This window comes from Populus trichocarpa, chromosome 5, assembly GCF_000002775.5.
Source record: "Populus trichocarpa isolate Nisqually-1 chromosome 5, P.trichocarpa_v4.1, whole genome shotgun sequence".
Classification (NCBI taxonomy): Eukaryota; Viridiplantae; Streptophyta; class Magnoliopsida; order Malpighiales; family Salicaceae; genus Populus; species Populus trichocarpa.
Window position 1 is genome coordinate 4597761 of NC_037289.2, and position 15364 is coordinate 4613124.

The 15364-nt window shown below is 33.6% G+C and overlaps 2 protein-coding genes across 6 annotated transcripts; one reads left to right on the plus strand and one right to left on the minus strand.

Moving 5' to 3' along the window:
• Nucleotides 1–751: 751 nt before the first annotated feature.
• LOC7455181 (uncharacterized protein At4g08330, chloroplastic) lies at nucleotides 752–2402 on the plus strand. Of its 2 annotated transcripts, XM_024601910.2 has the most exons (3): nucleotides 752–922; nucleotides 1610–2041; nucleotides 2142–2402. In XM_024601910.2, the coding sequence occupies exons 1-2, from the start codon at nucleotides 834–836 to the stop codon at nucleotides 2007–2009; spliced, it is 489 nt and encodes a 162-aa protein (XP_024457678.1). In that variant the 5' UTR covers nucleotides 752–833; the 3' UTR covers nucleotides 2010–2041; nucleotides 2142–2402. The 2 variants fall into 2 exon arrangements, with proteins under 2 accessions (XP_024457678.1, XP_002306286.1); XM_002306250.4 differs by having other exon boundaries at nucleotides 1610–2402.
• On the minus strand, nucleotides 2339–10729 carry LOC7455182 (uncharacterized). 4 transcript variants are annotated; one of them, XR_002981983.2, is made up of 11 exons: nucleotides 10250–10729; nucleotides 9903–10023; nucleotides 8274–8359; nucleotides 7133–7541; nucleotides 6934–7034; nucleotides 6336–6402; nucleotides 5162–5389; nucleotides 4061–4519; nucleotides 3671–3746; nucleotides 3449–3521; nucleotides 2804–2880 (listed from the first exon to the last, which is right to left on the minus strand). XR_002981983.2 is itself a non-coding variant. In XM_024601907.2 (10 exons), exons 1-10 carry the CDS (start codon nucleotides 10645–10647, stop codon nucleotides 2639–2641), a joined length of 2184 nt encoding a protein of 727 aa, XP_024457675.1. In that variant the 5' UTR covers nucleotides 10648–10729; the 3' UTR covers nucleotides 2339–2638. The 4 variants fall into 4 exon arrangements, 3 of the variants coding, with proteins under 3 accessions (XP_024457675.1, XP_024457677.1, XP_024457676.1); XM_024601907.2 differs by lacking the exon at nucleotides 3671–3746 and having other exon boundaries at nucleotides 2339–2880; XM_024601909.2 differs by lacking the exons at nucleotides 3671–3746; nucleotides 10250–10729 and adding an exon at nucleotides 8518–8564 and having other exon boundaries at nucleotides 2339–2880; nucleotides 9903–10019.
• Between the last annotated feature and the right edge of the window lie 4635 nt (nucleotides 10730–15364).

Consider the following 15364-nt stretch of genomic DNA (forward strand, 5'->3'; position numbering starts at 1 on the left):
CAAGCCCAATTATGTTCTTGCCGGGTCCGACCCAGTTAAAAAAATTCAGTTTTTATTTTTATTTGTAATTGTGTTTTATTCAAAAAATTAGAAGGAGATCGTTTGATGACGTAACAAAAAATTCAGTTTTTGTTGTTGCGCACTTAAGAAACCATGGAAAATATAGTCCTTGTTGGATATATTTCGTACGTGATGAAATTGCACATAGTTTAATGGAATAATAAAAAATATTTGATATCAATATTATTTATTTCATAATGTAATAACAGTAGTTAAATCTACAATATTTAAATTAAAAACCATCAATATATATATATATATATATATATATATATATATATTATTTTATAACCTCAATTTGAAAAGCATTCTTTTAACCAAACACATTAAACTACTTTTTCTTCAACCTCAATTTCAACCACAGTTTTAACCAAACATCTATTTTTTCAAACCAACCTCAACTAAAAGTACTTTTTATAAAACAACTTTTTTCAAACCACAACCACAATAGCTACCGCAATACTAAACACACTCATATTGACTATTATGCTAATTTAAGAATTATTTTTTTAGTTTTTCTAGTTTAGAATTTTATTTTTTTTAATCTATGAAAAAAGCTCATGAGTTACCGTTGACATTAGATCAGAAAAGAGGAAGGTACACATGGGATTGGAGGGACCCCACACATGGATTGGAGGGACCCTCTTCTAGTGACCGTTGCACCCGTTCTTTTCTTTCTTTTAAAAACACAAGCAAATAAGATTGAGGAGCCACATTGAAGCTCTTCTTTGTCTTAACTGGACACAAACTCGCTTTCTTTAACGGCATTGAAGATGGGCAGTGAAGACTTAGACAACAAGATTCAAGATTTTCAGTGCCCTTCTTCTCCATTGTCTCTCAGTCTCCCTCACGTTAACTACAGGTCTCTTTCTTGCTCTCATTTATACTATCTTTTGTATTCCTATTCTTGGTTGACTGATGATAAAAAAATATATATTGGCAGTCCATTGATGGATGATACTGGTGTCTAAATCTTTTGTCATGAAAAAACTTAAAGTTAAATCAAGAATGAAATTTTTATGACGTTTGCAATTGTGGGTTTGGACTTCTTTTTTCCTCTTTCTTGAGTTGATGTTTTTGTCTTTGAGCTATTTAGTCTGAACCAACCCAGCAACAATTCCGTTCAATACATGTTCTTTAAAATGTGGCTGCTAGCCTGCTTCTGCTGCTGTTATTGAATTGGTTCAAGAAAGTTTTCAAGATGGAATCATGGATTGGGTTTAGATGTGTGCTTGAAATAGTGTGTTCATTTCTTCGAAAAAGAAAGAAAAGGTTACTTGCCTTGGAAAATAATTTGAATGCTAAGACATGATCTTCTTAACTAGACATCATTCAGCAGAAAGTTTCTAAATCAGCATTTGTGACCCACTCAAGCTTGACAAGGATTTTGTTTGTTCTTCAAACATATCTCTGTATGATGGCTGCTTCTGCTTCTTTCTTCTTCTTTTTTAATGTTATAGTCTTTTAATTTTAGTATTAGAGCTGGAACAAAACCAGTAGCAGAGATGTAGATACTAAATTCCAGTGGTTTTACTTTGTTCTTTTGCAGCTGCGGTTCTTGTGGGTATCAGTTAAACTTGAACTCTTGCAACCGGAACACTCCAGATATTGGAGTTAATTACAAGAAATCCATAAAGAAAGGAAGTATTTCATTCTTCAGCATTGATGAAACCAGGTTCACTCAAATTGAAGAACTTCGATGTACACCATACTTCAATTCCATGCGTTCCTGGGGTTTATTCCAGCGAAGAACCAAGCTTCTTTGTTACAAATGTGGAAATCATCTTGGGATTGCTTACAAAGAGAATAATACCTCTTCCTCCCCTCTCAGATTGGGGAAATGTCGATCAGATTTGATCTCTTGGGATGGGATTTCTGATGCCAGAATTTATGTTATCAAGATACGTTCCTTGCAGCCTGCTTCTACTGAGGACTATAGTTTGAGCTGAGCAGTGTCTGATGCTTTCATGTTGGTGCTGAAGTGTAAGATTCATCTCGCATTATTGTTTTATCAGAATTTCCTGCACGATTGGTTTCTGGTTCTGATGTGCCAATTTGATTAACATCATCAACACTGTTAGGTGCAGCAATTTACATACTGATACATATAAAAGGGGAGTTGCAGTGCACTTGTGCACTTGGAAGCGTTGATTGGGAACTCTTATATGCTCTTATTGTCTTTTTTCTTGATGTTTGAGGGCTAAGAGCAGCTTGTAATTCGGGGTCTAGTAGCAGCCGTGTCTGTTATCAGTTATTTTTTGTATTGTTTTATAGTTCATGCATAAAAGTGTGATGTAATAAGTTTTGAACAGAGAATACAAACGTTTCAGCAGTTACAGTCTGATTGCCTTCTTTGTAGTTATTGGTCTCATTGTTCAAGAACCCTAGATAATTGTGACTTCCATTTTCCATTGCTACCTCATTGTTTACAGGGAGGAGCAAGGCAAAGGATTTGGTTCTGGAGTTCCTATCACTACCCTAAAATCTTTTAAAAAAGGACCACATATCTGGTTATCAAAGGAATTCTCTGGCAAAACAACGCTTAAAAACAGAGGGAGATTAATAGAAGATTACATAATTAATCAACCCAATTAATGTCCAAATCTTTAAATTTCATGAGCCATTTTTGTGTATCCTGAGATACATATGCTTTTGTTGGAATCTTGTCTTCACCTTCAGCATCAGTACTAACATCATCAATTTTCCTATCCTTGATAGAATTTGCCTGTCTATTGGGGTGCCTCACCTTGAGAGCCAAGAGACGAGAAACTTCATGAAGTCCTCCCCATTTCTCCAAAGCTCGTGCAATGTCATATCGCCCTGCACAAGTTTTGTTTGGTAACTATAATATGAAAAAGTAAAACAAAACAGAAAATAGAGAACAAGAAAAATCATGCGGCACAATTCTAGAATTAGACTCCAGTCTTTATAGGACAGAAATAATAGCATGTCCCAGGTCGAGACTGTTCCGACTGTGTTCATAAAAAAAAGGAGCTATTTACATTGTGCTGTTTGTCAGGTTTATGAACTTCCATACAAGCAGGGTTGGCAAGTGGGCAAGGATAATTTTTGCAATGTCTATGTACATGTGTGGTAAACTATTGTACTTCAATGCCAGCTTGACATCAAAGTTTTGAGGCAACTAGAAGCTACCAATACATTTTGGTTTAGATAGAAGTAGAATTTCTGAATTCACAAAGTTTCTTTGATGGATAATGCAGAGTTTGTTTACTATATAAGGAAAGATCAGAGGCAGTTTTTAAATCATATGTACCATTTCCCACAAATCTGTTCAGGATAGAATCATAACATGTTGCTATCGAGAAGCAACCTACGGCTTGATAGGACAAGAAAGGTATCACAACAAGAAATTGATATGTAATTTTACCTGCACGCTCAAAAGATTTTCTACTTGGCATAAATGAAAGGTCCATTCCCCAACTCCTTTGGAATCGACTAATCTGCAAATTAACTTCAGCAAATTAACTTCTGCAAGTCTATAACACATGCACATATGCATAAATTTTTTAGCTTTTCTATGAATCAAATTTAGTTAGATTGTTTGCTTTCAAGTGTCAAAACAAAACCACGTCGAGAGCATTTTAATTACCTACGATGGAAAAAGCAACCAAATCTGTACTTTGTAGCTGTCCTTAAATGCATATTGCATATGGATGCAGGGCACACTACACAAACATGCAAATACACCAGATTTATATTTAAATGTTGAATTCCTACAAAACTTTGTTGCGAACAAATTACAGATGAAAAGTGTCAATTTTTGGCCTCCAAGGATTTTCTGAACAATGATGGAACGTGGAAATAATTTTGTAATGAAAAATTCTTCTGGGAATTCTTTCTCGCCCCTTCCTCCTACTAGTAGACAAACAGATAGCTTCACTGAGCATAAAGATACAATGCTCGAGAATTTAAACACTATCAAAGCTGGAAAATTAGCTAATGAAAATAGATACCAGAGTAAAATGAAGATCTATTCTACCTCTTCCTGTAAATTCTCAAGGTTGTCCCAGTATCCCTTTGGTTTACGGTGCTTGTATGCAAGGGAGAGATTCATTAATGTCGCAATCCTTCGAAATCCACCCATTCGTGTTATGGCCTTCTCAATATCTACTCTACCATGCAAACGAAGCTGCTTTCTCATGGGCATAAATCCTTCCTGCCCATGTTCTGAAATGAACTTCAGCAGCTCAGATTTAAGAACATCAATATCTCGTTGCAATCCCGGGACCCTGGGTCTTTGTTTAAGTGAATTTGGGTTACTGACATCAGAAACCTGCTGAACTGCCATACTGTGCTCGTGATAACTGTCACCTCTGGATGAATCCAATTCCTTCGAATATTGTCCATGTTCTTCTGTTTCCGAAGAGTTGTTGGATTCCCTTTTCTCGATATAGTCTCGAATTGCACATAAATTTGATGGGAGATCTTCATATATAACCTGAAAGAATAATGTTCTCATCTACCAGTATTTCTTGTGCAAAGTTCATAGTAACCACTTTCACAACACATTCCAAAGAAGTGCCAAATTTCACTACATGTGATTAAGTTTCTAACAAATTTTCTCGTATTATAAACTTAAAACAGTTTCTGATGCAAATTCAAAGCCTCCACTGAGATTTGAAGTTTGAACAGTATTCAAATATATGTATCCTTTAACCACTAGTGCGACTACTAAAAAACAATAATGGCACCACCAGATTGATGCTATCAAATAATTCCAACATTTTCATGAAGCTTCCAGCATTTCAAGTGACAAGTTAGATTATGTATCCGTGGCTGTTATTGCACAAATGAATCATTCAAAATGAAATATTTACACCCGAAGTTCTGAAAAAATAAGAAAGAAAAGAGAACTCAATTTCACGAGGAAGTCCAAAGTTACTGTAAATCTAACCAAGAAGTCTACTTTGTGGGACAAAAAGTACATTGATCAGTAAGGAAAAAGCCTTTAGATCTATACACATTCATTATCATGCCCCGACTGAACCCCGGAGATCTACATCCAAAATCTAAATAAGCCAAGGGGAGAGCCAAAATACAGTTTAAAATGTCTAAAGCCAGATTGAATATATTTCAATACCTCTTCCATAATAGCTTCAGAAAGGAATGTATCTCTGTGCGTTTTGGACTCCACATTATATTTCAGTAGCGTGTGGTGGCTTCCTAATTGCTCTAGAATCCATTTTCCTTGAAATGAATCGAAGTCCCCTTCTACCTGCTCAAAACTGATTTCCTGTTCAAGGTGTTCACATAAATCTAGAACAACACGTGCATGAAGTACCATATACAATAGGCCCTTACATCCTTCCTGCAAACAGGGAAAATGTGAAGCATTACAATTTTGCTTTGCCAAATGTTGGCCATAAACCTTACATAAGTTAACAACCAAAAGCATTGATTGCTGCTCTATTGAATGGTAGCAGATATTTTCAAAACAGCTAACAATACAACAGTGGAAAGTCTAAAGTCTATTAATCTGATGATCTATGGTTAATTGATTGTATGAATTGATAACAAATTATAATAGTTTCTAAACAGTCCTGTCAGACCTTTCATCGCATGCATCCTTTCAACTCAATCCAGGAAGGTACAGGGTATAAAGGAGCAGCATCGAGTATAGAAACAATGCATTAGAAGAAACTAACTACTACATCATAAAGTAGAAGCATTTACTCCTTGATCACAACCCCATTTCTTCAGTTGAAATTAGAGATGGGACTTTGGACCCACAATAAATTTAGATCGGTTTCTAATTCTTGCTTTAGTCAAAGAACATGCAATGGAGCCTTTCTGTGGTTCCGTTGAAAATATTAATCTTTCACACTTATGCAAAGGCTCAGAATATGTAAAAATTGCATTGCAACTCTAAAAAGGGGTGTTGCATACATGTGAAATTACCAGCACGTGAAGAGTATCAGAGCACTTCCACAAATTTTAAAAATTTGGATATTTTTTAGAGATATCTGATATGTTAATGATTAATAAATGCTTCACCCCTCTAGAAGTAATTCAGCTCACAAGGATGCATAATTTGTCACTTCCACCCCCACGTATATCAGGCAGAACTCTGACATAAGGCCACTCATACCTTACTGATCTCCATACCCTTTATTAATCAAACTGGATTTGGTGGGAATCCAACACTTCATAAGTATATATATCTCCAGGAACAGAACCTATCTAGCCATAGAATGAAAGAATCGAGTTTAATCCAGGAACGGAAATATCCTGGCAAGTAAAGATCCTGCTCTTACCTGAAGAATGCGAACTTTATTGTTTTCTCGAGATAAAATCTTACTGATGGCTAAGTTTGGAACAAACCTGCATTGAGAACATGATTATTGAATTTTGAAAGCAAGAAAAGGGTAACATGATCTCCTGATTCAAGATTTACAAAAATCTGTAACAAAACTAAAGTTACTGTAAATGAAGTTAATAATCTAAGGTGCTCATAGCAAGTCCAGTCCTTTTCTTCCTCTCACAAATAAATACCTTCAAATTATTTTTTTCACACCTTATCTAGCTAAGAACCTCTATCATATTTTCCTTGGATTTAAGTGAATTCATTAAATATGTTTATCATAAAGGTCTAGTTAGGTTGCTGCAATACATTAGCTAATTTAGTCAATTATATTTGTGCTTTTTTATTCAGGAGTGATAAATTCAAAACATAACCCTAATAAAGCCTTGAATGACTTGTGATTACCAATCCTAACAAAAAAGGATTAAGTCTTGCTTGGTCGTAATAGAACAAGTAAAAGAAGCATCTAGTTTAAAAGTTTGCAGGTTCAGATGCTCAATCTATCTTTCAAGAATTGTATAAATACTTGACTAGATACATGGAAGGCTTACTCGGGAAGACTCTCATAAGCAGTCAAAACATTCCAAACTTCACGAACAGGAGCTTTTACAGTTATGCTAGCAAAAACACAGCGATGAACCCCTCCATTTTCCTTCATCCCAAAATCACTTTATCAGCAACTGCTAAAACAAAAGTGACTCTCTCTGGAAGAGGAAAACCATATAACAGTAACCAGAGTAAATCAGTTACCAAAAGGCCATCATATCTGCGCAGATGAACTTCATCCACCATGCAACGCCTGTCCAATCTGCAAGCTTTTCCAAGCACCCCCCAGTTATTGTTCAAATCATTTGAAGGTGGCAGCATGGGACCAAAAGTTGAGCTGGGATAACTCTGTTTTAAATCTTCAGTTGACAGTTTATCCTTCTCACGAAAAGCACCATCCAAAACCATTCCAGGAGAAGTAGATGCAGTCATGGATGTCTCACTCTCTGTAATTCCTGTCTTCTGGTTCCCCTCAAAATCTCTCTCTGCCCGACAAGCCAAGGCTCGAAGATTTACAGGAAGATCTGATCCAATAATCCTCTCCAGAAAAATAGCTGGAAAGTTGTATCGTGGCATCACATTAACTTCATATGACAATGTTGTTGTTCCATGCCTGCAAATAAAGAGAAAAGGTGATCAAGAAAGGAAAACAGAAAAGACAATAGAAAACTGAATTTTTTTTCATGCAATCGCTGATAATGCATTCTTACAGTCTATGGCAAAGCAAAAAAGACACCAACTTCTTTTCTTCTTTTCTCTCCTCTTTCTTTGGCACCTTTATGATGCCTACTAAACTTGGTTATTAGTTATTCTCGGATGCAAAATTCTTCTTTCTTGTGCTCAACCATTTACCATCAGAAAAACCCAAGAAAACAAGAGATGGTTTTCAGAGTTTTTGTCAGAGCGAGCATTCAAAAAAGAGTATTAATTCCAGTTTATCTATCCATGTTGTTTCCTCATGGCTTACCCACCAGCTACACAAGGACACACCTATTTTCACATCCTTAACCAGAAACTAATCTTAGAACACAACAACAGACAGAAACTACCACTACTTTGACAACAATACACAGCTCAAGAGAAAATCTGAAAGAAAGTCATTCTACCAATTTCTATCTAGCTTCATATGGTAAGGCAATAAATATAAACTTGCAACCATTTTGTTTCAAATCTTTCTTGATTCAAGACGTACTCCTTAAGCAACAACCAATCCCCAACTGGAAACAAAAAGAAAATGATGGTTTGCATGGCTAAATAAAGCATATTTAAATACAGAACATGCTATTGAGAGAGGCTAATAAAATAAGTTTAATGCTAGGTTTCTATATCGTGTTTATGGATCTACCTTGTCCCAGATCTCAATGACCATTTGCCTTCGAACTTTTTAAAATCCCCATCAACCATTGAAAAGTGTAGTTCACGATTATTGGCCTGAACCCAAATAGATGATTTATGACAACAAATCTCACATGAAACTTACACATGCAACAGATGAGAAAAAGGCATTCACAGGATGAAACTTTCTCGGATCTTCATCTTAAATAAGAGAAAAGGTAGACCCATGCAGTTTAACTCAAAAGCCAACACACCAAGATATCGCCATCAACCATGGAAAAGCTCGGAGGTGAACATGTGCCTGAGTTGTAGAAACTCATCCAAAAGGTTTCAAAATGAGAAGCAACTACACATATATGAATCAACAACTGAGAATATTATTTGAAATTACAAGATTAGAAAAACTAAAATGTATAATTGATAAATAAATTTAACAGTCATTGGTAGGATGAAAACTCCAAAGGAATGCAAGTAGAAGCTGAATCATGCAGTTTAATTATTCCATTAAAACAACCAAGAAAACCATGAGTTCCTTTCCAGACCAGAAAAGGAGATAAGCATTATTACTATAATGCACTGAAAGGGAAAGGCATTACTTATCATGAGATCCAATGAAGAGCTTATGGCAACTTAGAAATTTTATGTATTTGAAGAAAGAAGGTAATCGCATCTAGCGAACAACTTTAGAAAGTTGAATTTTAACATCTGAATATATCAAATCATGCTTGATTTGACACTCAGTAAGTATGGTAGCTCTTCTACTAGTTAGCAATTTCATAGACTTTCATGTCTTACAAGAAGTACAGAATTGAAGTAGCAAGTGGTTAAAATACCATGTCAGCTACAACAAAGAGTAGATGAGAAACATGATGAGCAAAATTCACAGTACAATGATTCACGCCAAACCAACTCATTGATTAAATGTTCGAAAAAGACGAGGGGAAGTACTAGAAAGACTCCCAAAAAAATTTGCAAAGTAGCACAGCTGAAAAAATATATATATATATAACATGATTCAACTGATCGTGCTGCTCCTTAAAAATGCAAAACGAATATTGTGAAGGTTGCGTTGTTCCCATCAGCGCAACCTTCACAATTTTTTATTTTTTATTTTTGAAGGTTGCGCTACACTAATAGCATAACTTTCACTTTTTTTTCTCTCAAAATGTTTAGGGTTGCACCACTCCTAATAGTGCAACCTTACGCTACTGGGAGTAGCACAACCTATTAAATTTTAAATGGTTGCAACCAAATTTTATTTTGGAATGTGTTTAAAACTGTGTTTGAATTCTTTTTATATTTTTAGATTGTTTTGATATATTAATATCAAAAATAGTTTTTTAAAAATAAAAATATATTATTTTAATATATTTTTAAGTAAAAAACAATTTGAAAAACAATCTTTATCTAACTATTATAAAACCTAAAACATGCTATTTCCTTTTTTCCAGCTTAGATACTTTGCAATATTTTTTTTTCCGCGTGTGCTATTTTGAAAAGAAAAGAAAAACTCTCGAATTACAAAAATAGTAGCAAGTTTATTGTTTTTTATTCTCTTTTGTACGCAAGAATAGTCAAGTGACAACCATTAGGGATAATTCTACAATGGCATTGAAAAGTGGCCTATGAAGGAGCTTACTGAATGGGGAAATTCTTGGAGATCCAAGACAACACGAGCTTCAATGTGCCAATAGAGTGCCCTTTGCAATCCTCTCTGCTCTAACCATACCCTCCCAGGATGTGGGCAAGGGATTCTCCCACTGCACAAAATCAATAAAAAAACAAACAACTTTCTAATCATACCAATCCCTCTCCATTAACAACAATTTCCAACACCAATGTGCATTCAGTCCAGCAATACTCTCCCCTGTAGTGCAGGAGCGGTGGGCAGGACTCAATTTCAAACCCTACTCTTTCTACCTTAATAACCAAAAATCTCAACAACAAAAAAAGAGTTTGGTGGCAATATTATAGGCTCAACATTACCTGCAAACAAGATTTGGAATAAAATCAGCAAGTCGCTCATAATCAGTGAGAGAATTCCAGACTGATTGAATGTCAGCGTAGACTAATATCTGTGCCTTAATTCTTCTTTCCCGCCAAGAAATAACTTCCACTTCACAATGCACCTTCCTTTCTCCTTCTCCTTCTCCTTCCTCTCCTTCCTCTCCTTCCTCTTTCTGGGACTTCTTCTCTCTTTGACTTGCCTTTGTGGTTGTGGTGTTCCATTTCAGCCCCCCAACGGAAGAAGAAGAACATGACACCGCTGTGCTTCTATGAGATGGCCGGTACTTAGCTTGTGAACTTGGTAGGTATCTTTTAAGCGTAATTTGATGAGATGGGTTGGTTTCGAAATTGAAGCTTGAAGCTTTGCAAGTGATCATGGGGAGTGTGAGGCTGAGAGATTACACAGAGAGATAAAAAAAGAAGAAGGAAGAGGCCTTAACTCTCTGAAAAGAAGTTTAATAAGAGGATACCCTCTGTGATAAAAATATGTGGTTCAAACTCAGCTGTCCATTTTTGGGGTGAAATTCTCTGGCTAGAAAATGGCCTAGAGGATACCCTCTGTGATTATGACACGTTTTGCATCCTAATTTTGAAAAAAATAATAAAAAAATTAATTTTTTTATATTTTAAATTGTTTTAATATATTGATATTAAAAATAATTTTTAAAAATAAAAATAATTTATTTTAATATATTTTCAAAAAAATAAACACTTTAAAAAACATCACAAATCAAAATACTCTCATAAATCTTGGGATCCCATCTTACCCCTTCACGAAATATCCACAGCAAATGGCCAGTGAGGCTTACCTCAATCCTTGTCACTATGAGGTTGGAGAGTCCAGTTTTCTTCAATATAATTTGACAGGGACGCTTCTCCAGATTTCAGGAGAAAAGCCAGATATATATATATTATTTTTATCGGACTCGATAAATTTTTATCCTAAATATTATTTTTCATTTAATTATACAATAAAAACAAAAAAGATATATGAAAATTTTTTTATATAAAATATTTTAAAAAAAACAGGATAAGCATGCAGAACTGAGATACCAAAAATAGATAATTAATAACAAATGATAAAATTGTTTTTTTTAGTTTTGAATTAAATAAAAAAAATAGTGAAATCATATTTTTTTTTAAAAAATGAGGGACAAAAAATATATTAAACAACAAAAAAAAAAACAAATAATAATTTAGATATTGTGGCTTAACTCAATAAATCTTAAAACATTACTAACACCCTTAGAACATCTAGGAACTAATTCATCAACCCAAAATATGGTTCAAAAATATGGTTCAACTCAATAAAAATAATTTTTTTTTATCAAAATTGAATTGTAAAACAATTTAAGGACCAACCTGATATAATTTATAAAGTTAAAGAACTAAAATGAACTTTTTACTAAAACTTTGAATTCACCATTTATTTTCAGTGTCTTTTCTACCCCGGCTATTTTTTTTAATCCTGTTATTGCTCAATAAATTTGAATTAATTGATCTTTAATTTAGCATAAAAACATACAATTGTCTAAAAAAAATTAAAAAAATTAAAAATTTAATAGAAAATCCACAGTAAAATTATCTCAAGTTTTTGTTACAGAACCCGTGGTCCCTTAGAGCCGAGCCACTGAACAGAACCGAATAAGTTCTTGTAAAGTGTCCAATAAAACACATGAATAACGTGTGCTTCTACGAGATGGGTACTTAGCTTGTGAACTTGGTGCCTTCATCCCTATCATGCCTTTCTTTAATTTCGTAGCCATGGTGGTGCTACAGCTTAACCGATGTTTGGTTGCTGAGAAAGCTTAGTAGAGAGGGAAAGAATCTAGGTTGGAAAGATGGAGACAGAGATTCCGACAAGTCAACAGGAAAGGAAATCTTAGCAACATCCTAGATAGAATCAGTTCCTCTTATTTAAAGAGAGACATTTGACTTCTAAGACCAATAAAAACTAGACACATCAGCAACAGTACACATTTGTATCGTACTTCATCAGACAAATATATAAACAAATCGAATCGTCACAATACTAACTTTGTTTTTTTGTTTTTTTTTAACTTAAGAAATGGTAGTGATTTAAAAAAAAAATTCTTAAAAAGATGTAACTATTTTGATGATAGCTTCTTGATGACAGTATATATATTTTTTTTTCTAGAGGCAGTTTGGAATTGAATTTTAAATAGTGTTTTATTAATTTTTAATTTTTTTATTTAAAATTATTTTTTTTATTTTTTATTATTTTAATGTGCTGATATTAAAAATAATTTTTAAAAATAAAAAAATATTATCTTAATGTATTTTAAAAAAATTATTTTAAAAATCAATTATTAAAACATTACCATTAAAACAAATTAGAAATAAAGCTATACAACCTCCATTTGAGGCTATCACAGTCTCCCAAAATTGTATTGGTTTCCCATCAAAGAGTGTAATATGAAAGTTCATTCCAAACAATCCTACAATGCTAGACTGCTTTGTTTATATCACATTTTGTTAAACTTCTAGAAGATTAAATTATATATAAATACCTTTTTGATGAACAATTTAATGCAGTTTCAAAATCCAAACAATAGAATTCCCTAGAGACAGAGTGACACTCGCAGATGAATCATGAAGAACAAATACGCAAAATTGTCTCTCTTTCATAGCCTGTATAAACAACGTGCAGAAAGCATCCACCTACAGGAAGATGATATACTACACAGGATAGAAAGATGGAATCCGATAAAATGCATCCAGTGTAATTCACAAGTTTATTGTAGCATAAAGTACACGATGAGGGGGAAAAAAGAAGATATTTTGATGGCTGCATCTGCCAAAGATCTTGTAACTATTTTGATGGCTTAACAATTCTTACTGGGAGGGCCATGGCTTGGATAATTAAAGTAAAAGCAGAATCTACTAGGAAGAAAAGATTTATCTTGCAATTTAGTGCCTTTCTCCGACGTCCATTTAGCCACAAACCCTTCGTTTAATTTTTGTTTTTACACCGATAGGTGAAATCAATCAATGAGAAATCGCCTGGGTGTTGGGATTCAAACAGGATAAACCAGTAATACTTGACAGCATGTATAGATTTTAAATCAAATACATTTAACAGCATCTACTCGCGCAGGAAAGCAAAAATTGCAGTTAAAATGATCCATTTCCTCACACAAAGCTTATCAGAATTCAAAAGAATCGATAATTAATCTAATTGAAATGATGTTTGATTATTTATGTTTTAAAAAACTAAGCAATATATAACGGTTAAACCATTTGTTTCACAATTCAGATGATGAAATACAAGTGGTCACAGATAATAGACAGACCATGTACCTCACGTTCAAGGCACCTGCAAGCAGACTCCAGGCAAGCTTCAAGTGCTCTGAACTCGAAAGGAAGCAATCTGGGACCTGCAGCTACTGGAACATTCATTGTTGTATTTGCACCCTCACCCACTATTTCCTGACTTTTCATGTCTGCAGAAAAGCTGGATCTCTTCTCTTGCTTAAGTCTTTCTCTGAAACATGAGGGTGAACCCCAAGTATCCTCAACGACACCCTCCTTGTCAGTGCCATTATAATCCATTGCCTGACTTTGATACCACTAGCCACGCCTTTACCCCTAACATCCCTTTCTTTAATTTTGTAGCCATTGACGTCGATGATTTTTTCTGCTGATCAGTTAGTTGTTTGCGATTTAGGGTTTTTTTTTTTCAAAAAAAAAAACCGGAGAGAGAGAGAGAGAGTACTGATTGCAGTTGGTGGGTATTTTCGGCTAAATAAAACTTAGAAGCGTGTTGGCGCCAAATCCGGAAAGGGAGATGACGTGGCTAACGGAATTTCGAAATGCATCAGGAAGATTTTACAGGCTTGAATTTAGACTGACAGATTAGATATATTTAGAGATATCATAGGCTAATAACCCAGGGCTTTCCTTTTTTACATCTTACAGGTTTCTGAGTCCTTTTCTTCATTTTTATTTTTGAGTGAGTTTGCAAATATGAGATTGGAATTTAGAATATTTTTCTAGTAAAATAATTATTTTATCAAGTTACACTTAATGTTATATTTATTTTTTATTTACAAATTACATACAAGTTATAAGAAAATTTGACCTCTCCTTTTATTTTTATTTTAAAGAGTTGTATTCAATTTAAATGCTGAATATACCATCAACCTTTTATATTTTATAATTTATACTTCAACAATACTTTTGTTGAATCATGTTCGTATGTTGTTTAGGGTACATAATTAAAAAAAAAATCATCATTGAATTGTTAAGTCCGCTCATGAATTATTGGGTTAACTTGAGTCTCTTATCTTGTCTTAAATAATATTATTTAAAAACAAGTTTTAATTTTAATTTGATTATATTTGAATAAATTAGTCATTTATGAGTCAACTTGTATAATCACTCAAGTTTGGTTAGGTCAGTGTAAAGCCAAGATGATAATAATGCTCATTCCAGCAGTGCTTTGAAACATTGGACCAGCCAAGAAAATAAATATCACCGAATACGAGGAGATATCATTGTGATACGATGATTCCAGAGATGTGCATGGAAATTGAGATATCACTGTGATACAAAAGGGGCATCCACGTGGAATTCTTTATTCTTGACGGTAGAAATTGCTAGCTGGAATTGATTTATAAAATGTGTAATGACTTTTTTAAATATTAAATTGTGGGTTGGATAACGAGTTTGGAGGCTCATGAGCTTAGATTTGAGTTTTATTAAAGAAAAATATTTATTATTAAATTCATACTTTATTAATAAGTTTTTTTAATTTCTAAAATATCTTTGTATATGTATCAATATATTAATCATATGAAGAAAATGAATGGATTATGAGTAATTCATGAACCACGAAGATTCATATATTCATCATAATTAATAAATTATAAATATTAAATATTAATGTATGTGATTTATGATTTTGTATATAAAAAATAATATTAGATTCATTATTTTTTTTTTAATATGATTGGTTATATTTTTTTAAAACAAATATTAAATAAAAGATAAACATGGGAGCATCCAAGTTTAGGAAAAAAAAAATTATAGTGTGTTTGGTAAAAAAATAATTCAAACATAATAGTGCATGAT

Coding starts and splice junctions, on each gene's coding strand:
- LOC7455181 (XM_002306250.4), top strand. CDS start 834: ATGGGCAGTGAAGACTTAGACAACAAGATTCAAGATTTTCAGTGCCCT. Junction 923..1,609: donor CTCCCTCACGTTAACTACAG/GTCTCTTTCTTG, acceptor GTTCTTTTGCAG/CTGCGGTTCTTGTGGGTATC.
- LOC7455182 (XM_024601907.2), bottom strand. CDS start 10,647: ATGATCACTTGCAAAGCTTCAAGCTTCAATTTCGAAACCAACCCATCT. Junction 7,542..8,273: donor TCATTGAGATCTGGGACAAG/GTAGATCCATAA, acceptor CTTTATTTGCAG/GCATGGAACAACAACATTGT. Junction 7,035..7,132: donor GCAGATATGATGGCCTTTTG/GTAACTGATTTA, acceptor TTTGGGATGAAG/GAAAATGGAGGGGTTCATCG.